At 42.1% G+C, this 23,188-nt stretch overlaps 1 protein-coding gene across 1 annotated transcript; it reads left to right on the top strand.

Moving 5' to 3' along the window:
* The first annotated feature begins 6,396 nt into the window (after positions 1 to 6,396).
* On the top strand, positions 6,397 to 16,245 carry uqcr11 (ubiquinol-cytochrome c reductase, complex III subunit XI). The gene is made up of 3 exons (XM_086004697.1): positions 6,397 to 6,518; positions 13,883 to 14,019; positions 15,981 to 16,245. Exons 1-2 carry the CDS (start codon positions 6,469 to 6,471, stop codon positions 13,998 to 14,000), a joined length of 168 nt encoding a protein of 55 aa, XP_085860823.1. The 5' UTR covers positions 6,397 to 6,468; the 3' UTR covers positions 14,001 to 14,019; positions 15,981 to 16,245.
* Positions 16,246 to 23,188: the final 6,943 nt, after the last annotated feature.

The following is a 23,188-nucleotide window of genomic DNA, read 5'->3' on the forward strand; positions in this document are numbered from 1 at the left end:
GTATGTGCTACTGTTGCCACTTTGAGAGAAAGCAGAAACTGAAATGGAAAAAGAAACGAGATTTGACAACATGAAAAATTCAAAGACTCTTGGGTTGCAGCATTTGCTGTGGCTCAGCCCACTCTAGATGGGGAGCAGCATTGCTAACGTCACAGGCATGAATCTTCCAACAACAACAACAACTTGCATTTATGAAACGCCTTTAACATCGGAAAATGCCCCTAGTATTTCACAGGAACGTAATCAGACAAGAATTGACACCAAGCCAAGAAGGAGAGATTGGGGTGACTAAATGTTTGGTCAGAGGTAGATTTTAAGAAAGGTCTTAAAGGGGGGAGGGGTTTCGGGAAGGAATTTCAGAGCTTGGTGCCTAGATAGCTGAAGGCACAGCTATCAATTGTGAAGCGGAGTGAGTGGGAGATGCATGCGGGGGCAGAATTGGAGGATTATGAAGTTCTAGGAGGGCTGAAGGGCTGGATGAGGTTAAAGAGCTGGGGAGGAGCAAGACATTGAAGGGATTTGAACACAAAGATGAGAATTTTAAATTTGAGGTGTTGGTGGACCAGGAGTCAATGTAGGGCAGTGAGCACAGAGTTGATGGTGAGCGGGACTTGTCATTGGTTAGGATAGAGGCAACAGAGTTTGGGATGAGCTCAAATTTATGGAAGCTGGGAGGCTGGCCAGGAGAGCATTGGAATAATCAAGTCTGGAGGTAGCAAAAGCATGAATGAGGGTTGCAGCAGCAGACAAGCTGAGGCGGGTAAAAGTACACAGTCTTTGCAATGCAGAGGATATGGGGTCAGAAGCTCCGCTCAGGGTCAAATAGGACGTCAACTTGCGAATAGTCCAGTTCAACCTGAGCTAATGGTCAGATGGAATCGATGGCAAGGGAACAGAGTTTGTGATGGGGACTGAAGACAATGGGTTTGGTGTTCCCCATGTTTAATTAGAGGAAACTGCCGCTCATCCAGGTCTGGTCAGACGAGCAGGCTGACAACACAGGCAGTGGGCGAGATCAAGAGATGTGGTGAGCAATGTTCCCTTTAAGATGCGTGTCACTCTGGAGCTCCCGTGCAGCCGGCTCACTGGCTTTTAAATGGGAAAACCGCACATGCGCAGAATTTTGAATAGGCCAGTTAAAGGGGCCGCATAGCCCAATGAAACATTAGAGGGAACATTGGTGGTGAGGTGTAAGGACTTTGGAGAGGAAAGGGAAGGTTGGAGATGGGGGCGGTATTTTGCAAGAACGGGGTTTATATGAGTTTTTTTGATGAGGGTTGATGGCAGATTTAGAGAGACTGTACAGTACCTGAGGAATGGTAACCATGTACAATGTTGGTGGGCTAGCCTAGGGGTTATGAAGAGAAGTTGGGTGTTCCGTATTAGTGAGAATAAGGTTGAGAGAGCAGGTACTGCGTCTTATGGATGAGATGAGCTCGGAGAGGTTATGAGGGCAGATAGGAGAGAAATTACAGACCGATGCTGTTTCAGGTCTAGGTATGGGGGAACCTGCAGCACATCGCCAGTCTCCACTGTTGTCTGGAATAGAGTGATGACTTAGAGTAGGCAATTGGAGCTGGTGGCTGAGAAAGGAAGTGCAAGTGTACAGTGCAGTTTTCATCAGAGATGGTTGGCGATAAAGCACAACAGGTCACATTGATGGGTTCAGTTTCTTGCAAAGTGCTTTTTGGTGGGCTGTAGTTGCAGTGTCCAGACATGCTAGTGTGTTATGTTTGAAACTTGTGGCTCTCGTCAGTATACAATTTTCTTGGTTCTTGAACTTTGCTTGTTTGAGTGGTATAAGAAAGTAAATCCAGAATATTACTTCAAGGTAAGCCAAGACTCTCAAGATTCTGAAGGGGATTGACAGGATAGACGCTGAGAGGTTGTTTCCCCTGGCTGGAGTGTCTAGAACTAAGGGGCACAGTCTCAGGATAAGGGGTAGGCCATTTAAGACTGAGATGAGGAATTTCTTCACTCAGAAGGTTGTGAATCTTTGGAATTTTCTGCCCCAGAGGGCTGAGAGTGCTGAGTTTTGAGTATATTCAAGGCTGAGATAGATAGATTTTTGGACTCTAGGAATCAAGGGATATGGAGATCGGGCGGGAAAGTGGAGTTGAGGTCGATGATCAGCCATGATCTTATTGAATGGCGGAGCAGGCTTGAAGGGTCGTATGGCCTACTCCTGCTCTTGTTTCTTATGTACTTAAGACAATGTAACAGGCCAGAACTTGTGGAAAATGAATTTTAGGACATATGCTAGAAGAACTTCTGTGACAGATGTGAGGTGTGTCCTGATTCAGATTTTTTTAATGTATTATTTTTTTATTGTGTGCTTTATTCTGTAATTATATGAAATACATGATTTTTTTCTGAGCTGACTGTTAGGGGGGGAAAAGAAGCTTTTATTTTTTTCTCAGGCAGCAGCTGAGAACTGAGGCGTGTTGTCTCAAAGCAAGCTGGATTGTTTAATAAATCAGATGAGGGAAGCTCACACGTTTCGTATTGAGGGGCATTAGCCTTTCGTGTGTAACATGCTACGTGTCGCTAGTTATTAAGATGGAATATATGCCTGATACCTCTTTTGATTTATAGTTTTGATTAATTATGGAAGTACCCTTTTTTTAAATCTCATTTTGTGTCAGCTTCACTTCAAAGGAGAGAGAGAGAGAGAGAGACTAGCAGTTCAGGCTCTCCAGATCCCTTCTCATAATGTCACTATATGGGCCTGTGTAAAAGGTCCAAATTACAAAAGATACTATTTTGAAGTACAGATGAGAAATAAAGCATTCTCTTACTGCTTTAATGGAATTGATGGCAGGAGTACTGTTCTGTAGTTACCAGTATCCAACTTTGATCCATTTTTTGTGGGCAGGCATGATGATTATAACTTGCTATTTAAATGGCCAAACAAAGATAAGTAGATGATCTGGGGTATACCTATTTCCTCAGATAGGATTTTCAGTGCTTATGTCCTATTGGGCATATTTTGTTCCTGTTTGGGTTCTAATGCCATGGAGTTTTTGATAGCTGATCTTGGACTTTAGATGACTTTTAATAAAATATGATTAACTCTACTGTATCTACAGATCTATACTTCATGGCTGCTGTTCGAGAGGAGGAATGCTGGAATTGGACCTGATGTAAACAACAAATTTGCCTTTTCCATGAGTCCTTGGAGCCTTCTGGGACTAGGGACAGGGTCACTGGCAAGGCTTGGAAGCTAAGCAGAGCCAGGCCTGGTTAGTACCTGGAGGGGTGACCATCAGGGAAGACCAGGTGCAGAAGGTCACGGAAGGAGCCCCAAGGAGGGGCGGTTGGTGAGAAGGTCACGGGAGGAGCGGCTGGTGAGCAGGCCCGGGCGGTGGGCTGAAGATTGTCGGACAGGAGGAATGGTGGAAATGGAATGGCGGCGCACCGACGCAGCGGCTTTGCTTCTCCCAGTCATGGGAGCTTGCAAGATCACATTTCGTTGTTCATGTACTTGTGCAATGACAATAAAGTTGAATTATTATTATTATTATTCTTAACAACTTTTACAATTGAGTCTGTTTTACCTGACGACTTTTTCTAAGGACTTCACAACAAAGGCATTTATATAGTCCGTCCTCCACCATTGTTTTATAAGCAAACATGGCACTCAAACTGCTCTCAGTAAGGTTCCATAAACAGCAATGACATAAATGGCCAGTTCTAATCTGCTTTGGTGGTAGTGGATGACGAGTCGATGTTGGTTGGGACAACAGAAGAACTTCCTTGCTCTTTGAATGGTGCCATGGAATCTTTTACATCCACTTAAAAAGGCAGGTGCGGCTTCAGTTTAAGTATCGTTGCAAAGCCAGCACGTCTGACAATGCAACACTTCTACAGTATGGCTGGTGAAAGTTAACATCTCTGCTCGAGTCCTGGAATAGGGCTTTAACCCATAACTTTGAGTCAGAGGTGAGGGTTTCGTAACGCAGCCAATCTGTCCTATTGATTATACACTTTGGAGCTGTCTACAATTGTACTTCTACCTGACTTGCGCATTATTTATTTTTAAATCAAATTAGCTTTCCTTATCCTTTCGCTTACCTCATCTTTCTCATCTATTAAAGCCTTGTTGGCGAATGCTGTAATTTCATTTAAATGAGGTCTCTGATCTGATACCAGTTTTTAACGGTGCGTTCAGTAGTAGAAAGTACAACTAACTTAATCTGAGCCCAACTGAAATCGGAATCGTCAGTCTGCAACTGTGGTATTTACTTAATGGCTTGATCTGTGTGTTGCTGAGGATGCCAATGAATGCTGTTGCATGCTATAATTTTGAGCGACTTACCTGAAATTGAAGCTCAACTATGAAAATGCAGATTCTGTTGGTGGTAACTTGAGGATCTATTATCTTGCAAATTCATCCTCACCCGATTTGTCTTCGGAGGGGTAAACCGCATCCTCCTGGCCATTTGGCAATGAGATATGAGTCGTCCCGCCAACAGTGCCCAGGAGATCGGTCATCGATTCCAGGAGATTCTTGGGCAAGCCGAGAGGGCTTGTAACCTCACAGAGGACATGTAGGTATTTACACCCTGGATTGGCTACATGCAGTGCACAAAGATGTTTTTCCCCGACCTTCCAGGCATTCCTGCCTCAGATCCTTGCAATATTATCTCAAAGTCTCGTTCCACCCTCTGACTCTCCTAATGTTCTCGTCTGTTTTCTTGCGCGCCCCGCAGCATCTTCACCCACCACCACCGCAGCCGCAAGGTGACCAGCCATGGGGACATTCCACCAGGGGCCAAGGAACACTTGACTGCAAGTGGAATCCAGCAGCGTTCAGCTGGGTCACTGGCAGCAGTGCTCGGGATACTCCTGGACAATTCTTGAGGATTAGCAACCCTAATAGTAATCCATTCTATACATTCACCACCTGCTCTACAGTTAAATCAAAACCGACTTTTCACTCTTCCCTCTTCTAAGTTTACGGCTTTACCCCACTGTGACTGTGTTAAACATAGTGAGATTTATCTCATCTATACCCTTTGACATCTTAAATATCTATAAGTTCACTTAGTTCCGCCCATAGTCATATGATGAAATCTCCCGACATAACGTCCAACCAGTAACCCGAAACCTGACCAATATTCTATACAAATTCAATCCCTTCCTGAAATTTACTTTCTTGATTGCATTTTGATTTCCGAGAGCACACCAGAAATAATTCAGTTTAATATGACCTTGCTAAAGCATTTCTATTATATCAAAATGTAGACATATTTATGCCAGTTCCTTTCTTAAATAGACACTCGGCGATGGATGTATATATGAAACTCGAGTAATTATCAAATACTTATTTCAAAATATGTTTTACTCGGTGCAACGTTACATTTAAGCCATTTCTAAAATGATCCCTCCACATAAACAAATGACCCACTGACAAAGTGGGCAGTATATGAATGCGCCAATCTAACATCTCAGTGGGGTAGAATTTCCAGCGAATCTTTCACCGTAATTTCGGCAGAAGCCCCAGAGAAACGGCCGTTTACGCCATTTTGCCGGGTTTCCGCCGAAGATACAGCGGAAGACCGGGAGACATCCCGTAATTCCACAATTCAATGGGAATTTTTGAAGGAAAAAAAAAGTTTGCCAAACTTTTTGAGTTTGATAATGAAGAGCCCTGCGTATTTTTGGCCGATGCGAATGATGCCATGGTATCTTGAAAAGGATGCAATTACACTGTTCCGCAAAAACTTTCTCTCCCCCTCGCCAAACTCCTTTCGACACTGCTTCCTGGGGTACCCTGTACGAACAGATAGAGGACGGGATGCTGGAGTTGGACTTTCCCCTCTCCAACTTAACGCACCTCTGTGAAGTCCTAGTCTCAGTGACATGTTTATATTTTATTGCTTACGTTGAGTGCTTCTGTTTCATAATTCAACTCTTTGTTTTTCGAAGCTATTCATTTAAAATATTTTATTAATAAAATCTCACTGATTGCGATATTAGCAAATACCATGCAATTGCGGGTTTTTTTTCTCCAGGATTTGTTTTCCTACCTGAAAAGCAGAAATGGCTTTGGTTAAAAAAAAAAGTTGACTTTTACAGTAGTAATAAATTATCATTTGGGCTAAATTGTGCTGTTTGAATGTGGAGCCAGTAGTTGCAGCAGTGCAGTCCAGCTGTGTTGGCACAGCGCTCTCTGCTGCAGCAAGCCCGGCACCTTCCAACCCTGTCCACAGGGGGCAGCACCGCTGGAGGGGGCACTGCTCTGGCAATGGCACACTATTTACAATTTTGGTACGGTGCCCAATGTATTTTTTTTTAAACTTGAAAATATATTTTTTTCTTTAAACGACAAATGTGAAAAGGTGTATTTCTGTGCTGAATTGGCGCCTATGTTTTGTCAGGCGCTGACTTGGCGCGCCTCTGGGCTGGGCTTGGTGCTGCCATTTTGCGGGTGTCGGGCAGTGGAGGGCGAGAGACGGCGCCGAGATGTTGGAGAAAGTCATCGGACCCAAATACATCCAGCTGATCAAAAACTGGTGAGGACGCGAGCCGGCGGCTGTCGTCAAAATGGCGGTGGCGGGCGGGGGGTTGTTTTTGTTGGAAGGTTGAAGCGTCCTGGCCCCGAGCTCTGGTGAGGAGCGGCGCCCGGGACCGCGGCTGCATTGCTGCAGGGTCAGCGGCTTCGGCCCGCGACTTGGAGCAGGCCCTGTAGCTGGATTAAACTGTGTGTCCACCCTCACCCCTTCCTCCAGCTTTTAAACACGGTGTCCCACCCCATCACCACTGTTTCCTGCTTTGTCCTGTCTTTTTTTTAATTCAACAAATAAAGTTCAGTTTTCTACCTATATACTTTACTGGTTCATTATTCCTCAGTTGGATATCCTAAAGTGTCACTGTGCTTCCATAATTATCCTAGATATTGGCTGTTTTAATTATGATTGGTATAATAATCAGTCCTGCCTCTGATTCAATTTGACCTTGAGTGAAATGCCCTCAGCTACAGAGTCTAATACTGTGGCTGTGGATTGGGCAAAGCATTTTTGATGATGGCAGTAATGAAAGTATATGCCCATAACAATTTGCAGTCTCTGCTGCGTAATTCTTGTTCAGTTCTGAGGCTGGCGTATGGCGATAACAAGTGGAGGAAAGTCACCTCCACAGTAACTGGTTATGGAGCAACATTGATTAATTCCTGTCTCCTTTCCATCTGGGAATAGTGCACAATGTAGGAAACATGAGAAACTACAGGGGGACTTGCAAACCTATGTAAGGGCATATATTTGCAGTACTGTGTCCTGGCCTTATATTTTATTTGAAGGTTATAATCTAATAACCATTGTGATCAGTGTATGACACAAATAGAATTTCTTGGTATAGCTTACAAGAGCCCACAGCTCAAGTTTGAATGCACTGTGATTGTTTTTAGTTGGGTAGAGAACTCGACTTGTAAATACTGCAACTCTTCTCCAGACCCGGTACTGCTCTCAGAGCTTGTAAACTCCTGTCCATAGTTCAAATAAATAGTGGTGCAAAGCCAGTTAAGAGAGGACGACTAAAGTTTTTTAATCTGTAAAACGCTGCCTGATGTGGATTGTGCCTAAAGGGAGTTTTGTAGCGGGAAGCTTTCCCTTGATTTTCGTAATGGTGAGAAACCTAAGAACTGTGGAGGAGCAAAGAGATTTGGGTGTCCATGTCCACAAATCATTAAAGGCTAGTGGGCAGGTAGAAAAAGTAAACAAAAAGTCTAATGAAATGTTCTTTATCTCAAGCGGACTGGAATATAAAGGGGAGGAATTATGTTTCAGTTGTACAGAGCCTTGGTCAGACCCCATCAGGAATATTGCATTCAGTTCAGGACATCACACCAAGAAGAATATATTCACCTTGGAGGGGGTACTGATTTACCAGAATGATAGCGGGGCTTAAAGAGTTAAATTATGAGAACAGAATGCATAAATTGGTTTATTTTCCCTTGAGATTAAAGGGGTGAGGGGTGTTTGTTTAAAATGACAAAATGATTCGATAGAGTAGATACAGAGAAGCTATTTCCTCTGGTGGTGGAATTCGGAACAAGGGGGCACAATCTTAAAATGAGAGAAAGACCATTCAGGAATGGCCACTCGTTCCCAAAGACCGATTGCTTCCACCTCTAATATCACCTGCCTGTGCCCCACCTCTAATATCACCTGCCTGTGCCCCAACCTCTAATATCACCTGCCTGTGCCCCAACCTCTAATATCACCTGCCTGTGCCCCAACCTCTAATATCACCTGCCTGTGCCCAACCTCTAATATCACCTGCCTGTGCCCCACCTCTAATATCACCTGCCTGTGCCCCACCTCTAATATCATCTGCCTGTGCCCCACCTCTAATATCACCTGCCTGTGCCCCACCTCTAATATCACCTGCCTGTGCCCCACCTCTAAATCACCTGCCTGTGCCCCACCTCTAATATCACCTGCCTGTGCCCCAACCTCTAATATCACCTGCCTGTGCCCCAACCTCTAATATCACCTGCCTGTGCCCCACCTCTAATATCATCTGCCTGTGCCCCACCTCTAATATCACCTGCCTGTGCCCCACCTCTAATATCACCTGCCTGTGCCCCACCTCTAAATCACCTGCCTGTGCCCCACCTCTAATATCACCTGCCTGTGCCCCAACCTCTAATATCACCTGCCTGTGCCCCAACCTCTAATATCACCTGCCTGTGCCCCAACCTCTAATATCACCTGCCTGTGCCCCACCTCTAATATCACCTGCCTGTGCCCCACCTCTAATATCACCTGCCTGTGCCCCACCTCTAATATCATCTGCCTGTGCCCCAACCTCAGCCCACCTGGTACTGAAACCCTCATCCATGCTTTTGTCTCCTTGAGACCTGACTCTTCAGTGCCATCCTGCACCTTCAATAAACTTCAACTCAAACCTCTGCTGCCCGTATCCGATCCTGCACCAAGTTCTGCTCCCCCATCACCTTGTCCTCCCGATCCTCCCAACACCGCAAATTAAAAATAGCAATTTAGTATTTAAATTCCTTCATGGCCTTGGCCGTGCTCCTCCCTATCGCTGTAAACTCCTCCAACTCCACCCCACCCCCCTCCAAACTATCCATTTCTTTGGACTCTTTTGCACCACTTGCCCCCCCTGGGCTCCGTAATTGGCGATCACTGCCTAAGCTCCACAGTTCCCTCCTTATACCAATCTGCTTCTCCACATTCCCCTCCTTTAAGATACTTCTTAAAACCTATCTTAATAACCAGGCTTTTGTGCCCCTCCTAATATCGCCTCCTTTGGTTCTGTTGTCTTTTTCTGGGGCTACCTCTCTGAAGCATCTTGGGATGTTTTTCGACATTACAGGTGCTGTTTAGATGCAAGTTGTTGTTGGTTTACTCCTTCTAAACAAAGGTTCCATTTCCTTTTTGAAAATCTTCAGATTCAACATTTACAGCACTAGGCAGCTTATTCCACAAGTTAAAACACCCATACAATATCTCAAAGTTAATTTTAAACCATTTTCTGGCCTCATGACAATTTTGATAACATGTTTGCTGCTCCTACCTGATTTGATTCAAAGAGTTGTATATAACTCGCTTCTGTGTCCTGCAGCTGCTTTCTCGGTAAATGCTATTGTCACAGCTGTGTATATTGCAGAGCTATATTTACTGAGCATAAAATCTGTACGGAGGAGCAAATCACACACCATATTGTAAGTGGCTTTGTGTATGTTATGTTGGATATAGTGCTACCTGAGAAACATAGGACTGATACTGCAAATAAAAGATAATGGATTTAAGCCTGAACAGACCTGTAGATTTGAGTTGCTACACCAGCCGTTTTGTTTAGCTGGTGCAAATTTATTTCTCTCGTTCCTCATCTTCAACATTTCTGACTTTGTTCTCCAATGGCTCGTACCATTTTGTGTATATGTTGCTCATGGATAGTCTGGCAGCTGGAGGGTAGTTTCTGCCTAAGCACTCCAGTGGTTTGCCTATTGCCATGATGTAGCCAATTTACTGAAGCAGTAGATCATCTGACTGACATGCTTTAAGATGCACAGTAACTTTGTTCTTCCCTCTCCAGTTCTCAGTTATTTACATTGTAGAAATATAATTTCCCCCCTACCTTCTATGGTGGATTTTCAACATTTGCTTAAGCTGCAAGTACTGTGTTAACTTGTCCTTTCTCCTCCTCCCCCCTCTCCCCAGCTCAAAAAGCTTTTTCTTCCAGTTATGTGAAGCTGCCCATCCCAGCTTACAACAGGACCTGGATAATGTCCAGGCTTGGGCTGACAGTAGCAGGTAACATTACTGCCACATTAGTGCCAGGTAATGGCCTAGAGCCCAGAATTTTCCCCATGACCTTAAAAGGCACCATCATCACCTAATCACCCACCATCAAGATCTTGAGGGTCACCATTGACCAGAAACTTAACCAGACTAGACATATCAACACCGCTACAAGAACAGAGCAGGGCGGAGGCTGACTACTTTGTGATGAGTGGCTCACCTCTTGATGCCTCAAAGCCTCACCAACATCTACAAAGCTGAAATTTGGAGTGTCGTGGAATACTAACCACTCGCCTGAAGAGTGCAGCCGCGACAACACTCATGAAGCTCACGCTACTGATGACGAGAGTAGTTTACATGATTGGTTCCCCTGCTACTGGATTCTGTATCCACTCTCTCCATCAGCAACACACTGGCTGCAGCATGTGTGGTCAACAGATGCACTGCAACAACTCACTCATGTTACAACAACAACAACAATTTGTATTTATACAGCGCTTTTAATGTAGTAAAATATCCCAAGATCCTTCGCAGGAGCGTAATCAGAGAAAAATTGACACCGAGCTAAAGGAGGAGACGTTGGGAAATGTGACCAAAAACTTGGTCAAGGAGGTAGGTTTTAAGGAGGCTGTTAAAGGAGGAGAGGTTTAGGAAGGGTATTCCAGAGCTTAGGGCCTAGGCGGCTGAAGGCATAGCCAACAATGGTAGAGCAAAGGAATTGGGGGATGTGCAAGAAGCCAGAATTGGAGCAACACAGTTCTCAGAGGATTGTAGGGATGGCGGGCGTTACAGAAATCAGGAGGCCATGGAGAAATTTAAACACGCGGATTAAAATTTTTATATCGCGGTATTGGTGGACTGGGAGCCAATGTACATCAGCAAGTACAGGGGTGATGGGTGAGCAGGACATGTTGCGAGTTAGGAGACGGACAACAGAGTTTTGGATGAGCAAGTTTATGGCAGGCGGGAGAGCAGCAGGGAGAGCATTAAATCAAGTCTGGAGGTAACAACAGCATGGTGAGCGTTCCAGCAGCAGATGGGCTGAGGCATACAGAGGTAGAAGTAGGTGGCCTTGGTGAGGAAGAGGACCTCCGCTCACGATCAATAGAACGTAGAGGTAGCGAACAATCTGGTTCAGATTGAGACCGTGGCCAGGGAGCAGGATGGAATTGGTGGCAGGGTGGAGTTTGTAGTGGGGGGCCAAAGACAATGGCTTCAAGCTTCCCAATGCTTAATTGGCAGAAATATTGACTCACCCAAGACTGGCAACACAGGCAGCTGAGGAATCGAGAGAGGTCGTGTTGCTGTAGAGCTGGGTGTCGTCAGCATACTTGTGGAACCTGACGTGTTTTCAGATTATGTCGCCGAGGGGCGACATGTCGATGAGAAATGGGAGGGCGTCAAAGATATATCCTTGGGGGAACTCCCAAGGTAACTGTGTGGGTGCGGGAAGAGAAGCCGTTACAGGATATTCTCTGGCTACTACTGGATAGTTAAGTGTGGAACCAGGCAAAGGCAGTCCCAAGTCAGCTGGACAATGGAGGAGCGATGTTGGAGGAGGATGGTGTGGTCAACCATGTCAAAGGCTGCAGACAAGTCTAGAACAATGAGGAGGTATAGTGCACCATGGTCACAGTCACATAGGATGTAATTTGTAACTTTGATTAGAGTTGTTTCAGTGCTGTGGCAGGATCGAAATCCTTGGTGATGTAGTTCTACAAAAGTCAAGTAAAAACCACAGCTCCCATTATGCATCACTTTCACACAATTTATTAACAAGCTATGACTTTTCTGGTCCCATTAAAGATTTTTTTTCAATCTGGTCATCATGCCACATTGATTGTTATGGTGAATTTTGGGTTTCCACTGTAGCAGGATGAAATCTATAACCCCCATTGACGATTCTCCATCCCATTTACTGAATGTGTCCACAGGTGCTGGAAATCCCCAGCAGGGCAGACCGGAAAGAAATGGTATTTTAGAAATTTGGTAACTTAATGGTTTTAGAGAGAATTAAATATTTTGTGATTATCTTATAGATGTTATTGTACCGCTATAAGATTCAACTGGGTTAGCAATAATGCAGCAGGAACCACTGGAAAAAGAAATTTAGCGTCCTTACTGAAATTCTAGCCTTTCAGGTGGTTGCTTTGGTATGTTTGCTGATTTATATTTCAACAAATCAGTATGGCTAAGTTCCTCCTTTGAACCAATGGGAAAAGCGTGACTGATTTTATTTTCCCCTGCTACAAACCAATTTTAATGTTGCCACTTTAGAGATTTAACATGTGATGTGCTATATGCAAGACTTCTGAATGTACGTAAAATAATCTGGTGTATCCTTTCTGAGCAATCTCATTAGGGATTTAGTGGGGTTTTTTTAAATGATGGATAATTGGCACATATAATCCCTGCGCATTGGTTTTGGGTGATGTGATTGACTGACAAAAGTCTCATCTCTCAATCATCAGTGCTAATTGGTGCTTACTGATCCCTCGCAACCATGTGAGCGTTACAAGGAACGACATCACCGAAACAAAGTAACCCCATGAAGCAGTTTCAACTCATTTTTCTTGGCCTACAAGAAAATTCTTTAAAAATGTGTTTTTGGGAGTCATAAAGAGAATATAAATGGTGGCGTTGAGAAATACAGCTATAGTATATTAAAAATCTTGTGTATGTGCGCGGTTCCTTTCTGTACCACTTGACATTATAACTCAAAATGCCTTTGGGGGAAAAAAAAAATCATGTTTCTTCCCTCCAAAACTGACATTTTTAATGTTCAAGAAAAAAGTTTCACCAAAATAAAAAATACATATTTCACAATAACATAAAATGTATTCATTGAATTGTCTTTTAATGCTTTAATTATAGTTTCCACTTAAAGGCCTCCGCCTCTCCCAAAATCCAAGCAGTGAACCTGATATTGCCTTGAGCTATGGTGCACTGAGCTGAATTTGGATTGTGCACTATACCTCATTTCCCTGGATCTTTAGCTTACAACAATTTCTGCTGAAAAGTTTTTAAATTATTTGATGCAAAGCTAAAGGGCAAATTACAAAAGGTTTACTGAGGTAAAATTCAAATGGGGTGTGTATAAAAACATTTTTTTAAATGACTTCTGATAGTACACCTGTTGTAGGCTTTTTTGTGTTCTATAAACTTTAGAAAGTGAGAGAGGAGAGAGACTGGGATCAAAGCGGTGGGGAGGTGAGAGAAAGGGGGCCATCGTCATTGTTTGCCACATTTTAGTGTACAAATGGGAGCCCTGTTTGTCCACACTGCATTTCATTTTAGAGCAAGTAATTCATTGTATGTGAAGTTAATGAGGAAATGCAGCTCACTTTCTTTAAAATAATGTATTGGAAGGAGGGAAATTATAATTATTTTTGAGCTATCTGTACAGATATATAGAAGTAAAGGTAATATATGAAAAAACACAACTGAAAGATTTAATTTTACAGTGAAACTATGCCCAAAAGACGTGGGGACTCTGGCCTGTTAATCTTATTGAGCAAAAATTAAGGGCATGGGACAAAGACATTGTATTGTAATAAACGTGCTTCAGAATTCAATGAGATTTGTGCATTATATATAATTTATTTTTGTAGGATTCCAACAATGGCAACATGGGGAGCTGTTTGTAGTGTAGCACTGGTGTACGCTACAGACTGGAGAGTAATAGTTGATCGTATCCCGTACGTAAGAGGAAAATTCAAGACTGAATGAACTACTCAATGATTTAATGGTAAATCCTGGTTTCAATTTTTCCCTGAACTTGTTGCAATTAGTTGCAAACTCATATTGTGTAAGTTGAGTAAAAATGTTTCTTTATTAATATATTTATTCAAACTAAAATAAGTATGTTGGTCTGTGCAAAGTGAGAGTTAATGAAGTGATGCTGTTATTAATGACCAGTGCGCTTTCTGACAGTCTTTGACATTTCAAGATGTTTTGGAAACTTCAGCTTATGTGTCAATAGTGTTCTCGCTAAAATAGCGGGCATTTAGTTTCTAGTAGATAGAAATTTTCTTTGTGACCTTATTTCATGTGTCCCTAAACCCAATGTGTAGAATTGGTTTCTGCAATGAATCTACAGTGGATGTTACAATTTACTGCTGGTGTGGAATGCCAGAAAAGTCATTTTCCTAGGTTAGGTGGCTTGTTTCAAATAAGTACTGCAATAGTTATTATTGACTTATTTTTCTGGCAAAAATGTTTGTGTCCTCATGGATGATTTTGTGGCATTGCTGGGTGATTGCTTCCTCCCTTCAACCTAAAGAAAAGTCTTGATAAAAGTGGCATATTGTTTGAACCTCAGGTGATTCTTTCTCCCATTACACTACCCACTGCACTTGAGTTTTAGATAGCTCTAAATTCATTATCCCCGATGCATTCTGTGTCCTCCCTCCATTCTTTCTCAGGAACTGAAAACTAGAAATTCTTGTCTCCCTCAGTCCTTTCTTCCACAATTTTCATGCTGCTAAAAGCCAAACTAAGTACCATTAATACTTCCCAATTTTCCTGGTCTTCTCATGCTATTTTCATTCTGCACTATGGGCATTGGTTCTTCACAGTTTTTCAGTAATTAGGTTTAAGCTCCCATCACAAGAATAACTACTCGAGTAAGGTGCTAGAGGGCAGGGCCTTAAATGACAACATCTTTAAGGTAGAAAATATCTCTATGTTCTTCAAGGGCATTAGGAAAAGCAGACACAGCCAAAGTAAGTTTTGGGAGGAGTGACAAAAGGCTTGGTCAAAGAGGTCATCTTGAAAGATGGTCTTAAAGGAGTGGTGGTAGGATTTGCAGAGAATTCTAGAGAGGAGCGTTAGGTGACTAAAGGCATGACTGCCAATGGTGGTTTGAAGCGAAGGGCAATGGTGACATCATAGGAACAAAGAGTTTGGGGGTGTTGTAGATGGACACAGATGGAGAGGAACAAGCCCATGAGGGGTTAAAGGTGAGGAAAATAATTTAAAATTTGAGTGTTGGTGGACCACGAGCCAGTGTGTCAGTGAGGTTGGGGGTAATGGGCAAACTTTAAGACGTTAAAAGTAAGTTTAAGTAGTATTTTACAGAGAATCTATTTTAAATTGTGGTGCATTGCAGTATTAATCAACTAATACTTCATGATTGGTCTTTTCATAAGCTTACTCTGTTCATTTGGTTGGTATTTGTAGAATGCTGACCTCCGTATATCCATCTATAGGAATTAGAATGAGCAATCCAGATAGTCCTATTTGACTTGACCATATAGTTCTTTGGCTTGTCTGAAGTAAAGTCTGTGACAAAGTAGAGATTATACAAGCAGGAAATAACCACTCAGTCGATCCATACTGTTTCATTTTCCTTGTCCTTCTTCAGGATCTAGTCTAATCACTGTCGTTTTTCCTATTTCAAATGCACCTCTCCTACTTTGCTCTCTGTACAGTTCCCCCCTCCGCTTGCACAATTTTTTTCATCCCATATATTGGATTATGCATCAAACCAATGGAGTACCACATTCTGAGTCCATAAGACTGCTCAATATGTAGCAGGCTCTTCAGTTTCAGTGCTTTCTCTGCACAAGCTATTCCTGTAGCCAAAAAATCAAGGAAAACATCTGCCATATAGAAATGTCATCAGTGTTGAGCTGTCTTGGCTAGAGCTAGCACTGTTGTGTATTAAATACATTTGATGGCTTATTTGTTTTGTTTTCTGTCTTGCAGGATGTAGATGAACAATCCAGGCAAGTGACCAATGGCTTCAGACAGCTGCACAATCAAGGTGTTTCCGAACTGAACATTTCTGTGTTTGAACTTTAAGGCTGGAGCAGGAATGCGTTTTAGCAGCTTTTGAGGGTGGCTGTGTTAATGTGAAACAAATCGATTGCATCCACTTGAACAATTTGTGTCTTAACTCCTCAGAATTTTTGTATCTTGCTCAAAATACATCCTTCAGCTTCTAAAATAAAATATGAACACTTGTAATCTATTGCTAAATGTTGAGTGTTTATAAATCTAGTGTCGCTTACAATTTGAGCACTCAAGTGGGATCAGAGTGCAGTGAGTGCATACAATTAATTGGTGCTCCATCGCAGCGATAGCATCAGACTCTCCTAGGTTCATTATAATACAGTTGGTACCAAATATAGGCGTTTTTTGTTGACACTGAGATTATCCAAACAAATTGCTATTTTTCAAAACTTTTTCCATACCCAAGAGTAATTTATTGGGTCAGTTTTATCTCTCTCTAATTTGTATCCTTTTTTTCCATTGTCCACAGTTTATGGTGCCTAACAGGTTTTGAGCACCTGCCCTTTTTGCTTTCATTAACAACCAACATTCAGTGTGCAATTGTACACAATTTTCAGGAAGGCAAAAAGTGCAAACTCCTGGGACAGATCTCTAATGTTTAAATGCAGACTTGTAGCAAATGCACATGCATGGTACTGGCGATTAGTCATCAGAAAATAGGAATAATCCGCATCCCTTCACTAACTGATCTCGCCCCTAGGAAAAAAATGTAGAAGTTGTCTTTGATAGGAGAAATTCTTCCTACCCCACCACCATTTTCCCAGTGAGGAAGCAACCTGCTGGACACCTGTCATTTTGGACACTAGCCAGGGCTAAGCTTTTCAGCTGTATTGAGTGCTAGCATCAGCATCTTGGCATGGAAAGCATGCTGGTCCTTGCCCATAGTAGGCCAAGTATAATAATAATTCAACTTTATTGTCATTGTACAATGCACAAGTACATGAACAACGAAATGTGATCTTGCAAGCTCCCATGAGTCCAGTACAAATAACATTAACATTAAACGTAAATAGCACCGTCCTGGGAGAAGCAAAGCCGCTGCGTCTGTGCGCGCCACCATTCCTCCTGTCCGACAATCTTCAGCCCAACGCCCGGGCCTGCTCACCAGCCGCCCCTCCCGGGGCTCCTTCCGTGACCACCTCACCAACCGCCCCTCCTCGGGGCTCCTTCCGTGACCTTCTGCACCTGGTCTTCCCTAATGGTCACCCCTCCAGGTACTAACCAGGCCTGGCTCTGCTTAGCTTCCAAGCCTTGCTAGTGACCCTGTCCCTAGTCCCAGGTAAGACCTTTGCTTGCTACGAGACTTGGCATGGGGGAGGGGGGGGAGACACTGGCATAAAAAGATCTGAGGCACCAGAACTGAATTTTTTTTTTTAAGTAAGTGACTATACTGTATAATTTATCAAGTTAATGCTACAGATTTTACTCTCTCTGAATCCGTACTGATTCAATTTATAATTTATGAGGTAGAATTTCCGCAGGGTTCCATGATCACCAGCCACGACTTTGGTGGAAGATCAGCGGAAATCTGGGAGAAATGGCCGTTTGCCTCATTTCTCCGGGATTTCCGTTGCAGTTGCATTGGATGATCAGGAGATTGCCCACAGAAATGACTAGTGTCTATTTTGTAAATGGGATAGAACGTTCTACAATTTGAGCAATACAATATTCTAGTTCATTGGAGCTTTGCTGGGGGATGGGGAGCACATGCAAGTTCATCAAGAAATTCAAGTTTCTGTTGCACGCATTCCAGCAGCTAAATTAGAGCGTTACCAGTAGAGGGCAGACTGCTGACCTGCTCCTCAACTTGTTGGCTGCAAGACACATCACCCTGGCAATTTTACATATTGCTATGTTGACCCATTTTTCGTCTTTTAAAAACTTTTATTTTTACAGCACTTTATCAGTCTCGGAAACACCCCATTGCACTTCATGCACAATGGTTGTTTGAAATGCAGTCACATGTCAACAATGTGGCAACCAGTTTTGTGGACAAAACAGCAAAGAATGACCCGTTGATATTTTTTGGGGTGGTGTTAAGGAAAGAATTGTTAACCAAAGCAGCAGGAGAACGTCCTGCTCTTTAGATAGTGAGATAGGACCTCTAACACTGCAGCGCACCTTCAGCACTATTGCACGAAGTATCAAAATAATTTTGTGTCCTGAAATAGGGCTTGAATACTCAACCTTCTGACTCAAGAATGCTATAAATGAGCCAAGCTGATCCTGTGATTACAACAAATGATTTCCTATGATAAAGATCATGTCCTTGACTTTCAAATTCTGAATGCACCATAAAAAAGCAATGCAACATGCTTAATTGTGGAAGGGGAATTTGGCAAATTTTGAGTTTCCACTGCACATCTAATTATAATGAGTCACCATTTCTAATCCCTACATTGTAGCCTCAACAGGTCTTAAATACAATAGCCACCAATTAGGAGTATGCCGTTTCTCGATTTGCAGTTGAAAAGAGTAGGAGAGAAGACGAGGTAAATGAAGCAGTAAGGATAAAGTGACACCAAATTTAAGAAGAAGGTACGGTGTTCTACTGTTTCCAGTTCCTTGGGAAGAATGAGTTGAACTAAGATGATGTGAGGAGTCTGGCTATAAGCAGTGAAAATACAAGAAGAAAAGTGAGTATGCTGCATTTTAGGATTGGTTAGGAATCCTCAAAAATTACAATGTGAGGTAAAAGTGCATCTGGGGATGAAAATGGGAAGACAATTGTGATCCAGGCTCAAAGGTATTATGCCTAAAATGTACACGTGCAGTCAGAATTGGAACTTTTGTTTCTTACTCTATTGTTTTGTGTACAAGATCATTTTTAAAAACTGGTGAAAAGCAAAATTGACTGATTTATTGAAAGATTGTATTTGATCCTATCTCCACAAAATCTCAAATTGTACTACTCCCTGATAATTGATCCATAAAATCTGATGACTGGTATGTAGTTGCCTCACAACATGTTTCTTCGGATACAACCAAAAACCACAGCGTATTAAGCGAACTGTATGCTATAACTAGAGTCCCCTTGTAAAATGGTTCCTTTGTTTTTCAAATAGTTCTCTTCCTATTTTCTGAACCCTTGCAGCCCATCTGTTTTAGTTTTTAAAAAAGATATGAGAATGAAGAAAATCAGCTACAACTATCTTTTGAAGACTTTAGTTATTAATAGCATTTTTTTCTGTGTCCTCATTCTGCCTCTAGTCTTCTGAAGCACACTGGGCTCCAGCTAGCAACTTGTTAGAATAATCTCATCATAGCCTGTTTAAAAAATAAACATCGTGTTGCATACTGAGAATTTTAATAATTCTTGACTATTGTCACTTTGCTGTATGTTCACTAAACATATTGGGAGAGATGAGGGAAGAATCCTTTAAGTTGTGACCATGTTCAAATACACTTTGCATTTGGAATGGCAAACATTTCTTCCATATAGGGAATTAAAAGATGGAGGAAACTTTACCTGAGGAAAGTATTTTGTGTATTTCCAGAGGAGGTAGGGGAATACCACATTTCTCAAAGCCCTGCCCACTGCCATTGTTCATGGAAGTGGTGAAGTTTTTTCAATGTAAATAAAATTAAGTAAAGTCTTGGCCTTCCTTCAATTTTCTGCCATAGTTAGATTGAAGCTGACTAGAGAGTGTAGTGAATGAAAATTGAAAAAGTAACTGGGGGTAGGCAGAACAAAACCAGGATATAAAGTGTTGTTCCTTGAATTCTATTCAATTCTCTTTGGGGAAAATACCATCTGCTTATTTTGTATGAATACTCATCCATATTTTAATGTTTTTTGTGCCGTTTGTTCTTGGCTCATTAGTTAATGGGATACTGGAGCAGTAGAAGCTGCTGTATACTGATTTGAGGAACAACAATGGGATCTTGCTGAGATGCACCATAAGCTTTGTAGTAAATTGTATGGAATGTAATAACTGGGAGAACTGAATAGCAGTCATATGAACTAAAGTAAGCATTTTGCTGGTACAATGGTAGGGTCAAATCTGTATAGAAAATCTTGCATTTAGTGTGTGCCCATTACAGTTCAGAGTATAACTAGCATTAGAAAAACAAGAAGACAATCAATTTACTGCTAGTTTTTCGACCTTGGGATTTACAAATGACTGACAATCTACAAAAAACTGTTACCTATGAATGACCTCCGGATATGCCTATTTACCGCAGCAGAATAATACATAGCGTTAGATTATATAATGGCCTAGAATTTACTGCCAAAATAAAGGTGAGTTTAACATGGTTCGCAGTTATTAATGTGTTAATCGTCCAGCAACTTGTGGCGAGGAAGAGATACTGTGTGAATTGCAAATTGTCACAAGTTGCTGGACGATTTACGCTGCTCCGTCATTGGCCTCACGAAAATGGCAGCTTACCCTCAACCTCTATGGGTTTGATGAAATTGCTGCATTTGCGCATTAATTGCCAATTAAACTCACCGCAGACAGTTGGGGCTGCTACTTAACAGCGCAAGTACATTTTTAATGACAAGATTTATGTTCCTGTAATGCCACTCAACTGCTCTGGCCCAGAAAGGGGAACAATTTAAACTGGAGTCTCATGCCTACAGGTAATAAATTGTTTTAAAAATTTTACATTTTAAAATATTTTTCTTTTCCTTTCTGTCTCTTTTCTCTCAATCCAATCTTTTTTCCCTCTCTATTTCTCTTTCTGTAGCTGATTTTGACTCTATTCACCCTATTTCCATCTGTCATTCCTCTGTTTCTTTCTCAATCTTTAAATCTAGTTGGTTAAGGAGATAAACTGTTGGTCCAGTCGTTCACCAAGGTCCCAGATGCCACGTTGCCCTCAACGCACTGTTATCAGCTCGCACTTCCAACAACTTAGAGGGCAAAATATTTTTAAGCTGAAGGGTGGGGGGAAAAGTCTAATGGGGCATGCTGCGAGGTGCCCAGTTCCAGCAAAATCTGGCCCAAAACAGTGCATCTTCCAACTTACCTGGCCCATAACTGGCCTAGATATCTATAATCAGATGTGCTTGATCACACCTTTGCTGTCCTCGGTGCAAACCACCCATGATTCCAGGCTCATCCATAAGAATACCTCGCAGCTTTTATCTATGACATTCCACCCCATTTCACCAACCCCTCTACCTTCACCTCAAAAACCTCATGGATTTTTTGTCACCAAGATCAAGACTAGATGTGCAGCCACCCCTGGTGCACCCTCTCCTTGCCTCAGGCCCCTCCCCAATTCCCCACCCCCTCCAGCCCTGAACTGTCTCTGCAGCTTCTCCCTTCCCACCTTTTTCCAAGCTCGTCTTGTAGGAGGCCCACCTCCTTTTCCCTTGATCCTCTTCTCACTCAACTCCTGACAACACAACTTCCTTTCCTGGCCCCATGTGACCTGTCATTGTCTGTTCCCTCCCGGGCACCATTTCCCTTCAAAACTGCCATTATAGCTTCCCCTTCTCAAAAAAAAAAACATACCCCCGACCCATGCGTCCTTGCCAATTACCATCCCATCTCCAAGGTTTGGCGAGGTTCAGTTGCCTCCCTTCATGCCCATCTCTCCTGTAACATTTATGTAATGATACAAAATAAAGATCATGCCTGTTTTCCTACATTGATAGATAGTCTTACTTGATTTAAATAAGAAGGATCTCTACACACACACACACTGCCTGACTTGCTGAGTGTTTCTAGCATTACTTTATTTTGGCAGAGCTTCATATTTTATTCAGCGTTCTGTTGAATTCAAAGTTTGTATCATAGTCCATTATTGTTTTGGATGGATTTAGGGCATATAAATTATTTTAAAAATAGATAGGATCCAGAAAAGCTTAAGAGCATGTTACTGTATAAAGTAGAAGGAAATGCTTATTTGTACATGTATACATTGAACTCACCTTTTCTCTGAGAAGGAACTTTTTTGATAAGACCTGGAACTTTCTAAAATTCTTAGCCAGAATCCTGCTTTGTTCATTACAAGGTGCAGGTAATTTATACTTGAACTTCACCAACTGTACTGTAAATATTAAATATTTTTCCTATTTCAGTAACACTAGATGGTAGCATTGAGTTGGTTCCAGTGGGAAAAATACATTCTAGATGGAGAATTAACATACTATTAAATATTCAAATAACCAGACTATTGAGCTTGCAGTTTTCATATTAAACATTGCCAAACATGTCTTTAAGCCATGAAACTGCTTAAAATATTGACTAATCCAATTTCTTTTAAGTTTTTTTTATTGTATCATGAAATTGATTCATCTCTTACAGAATGGTGTCATGTTTGTCATCAAGAACTAATGTTATTTCTTGAAAGTGCACTTTAGGTGAATGCTGCAAGTTCTCCTTCCAAATACCAAAATGTGTTTTTTTAGGTAAAGGAGGATCAACTGTCTATATCGATCCCACCTGACACATCTGTACAGGAGAGATATCCAAATAAGTGGCATTTTCCAAAAAAAAGTTCCTAAAAGTGGTCTTTTCCTAAAAAGCTCCAGGCATATCCTTTCCATTAGAAAGAAAATTGCATAAATGAAAATGTTCCTTCTGCACATGTACAACACTATCTATTTCTATACTACTGTCCATTTCTTTACTATTGTTTTCGAGTTATTAGCGTGCTAGCGCCAGTTTAAGGTTAAAAAGTTCAAATCCAACTCCAATGGTTCTGTGAGATCCAGTTAGTAGCTGAGTCTTAAAGCTAGGAAGGTCCCAGGTTTAATCCCTGGTCTGTGATGAGTTAGCTGAGGTGGCAGCAGAAGCACACTACAATTGATGTCTGGGGTCCATAGGTCTGGAAAGGTATCTGTTCCTGTTTGCAACCCAGTGGCTTGAAATGTATAAATGTTTGATGAGAACAGCACTGAGTTTGGCTGTAACACTCACTGTCAAGGCTAAATTATGGCCTCTTGAGTTGACTGGTATCCTAGAAACCATAGCAGAGCAAGCAGTCAACCCCTTGGGCAGGGGAGGACATTACCAAGAAAACGTGTTTTTTTCAAGTTGCTATCCTCAGAAGCCCATTCAAACTTCAAAAGTGGATTTGAGTACATTCTTAGCAGTGATGCAGCCTTAATTCTACACGGCAAAGTTTCCAATTTCAGCTGCATTGTCGTGAGGAAAAGCTCAGCA

This window comes from Somniosus microcephalus, chromosome 13 (genome assembly GCF_052327205.1).
Source record: "Somniosus microcephalus isolate GS21.2 chromosome 13, FLI_Smic_1.0, whole genome shotgun sequence".
NCBI classification, from domain to species: Eukaryota; Metazoa; Chordata; class Chondrichthyes; order Squaliformes; family Somniosidae; genus Somniosus; species Somniosus microcephalus.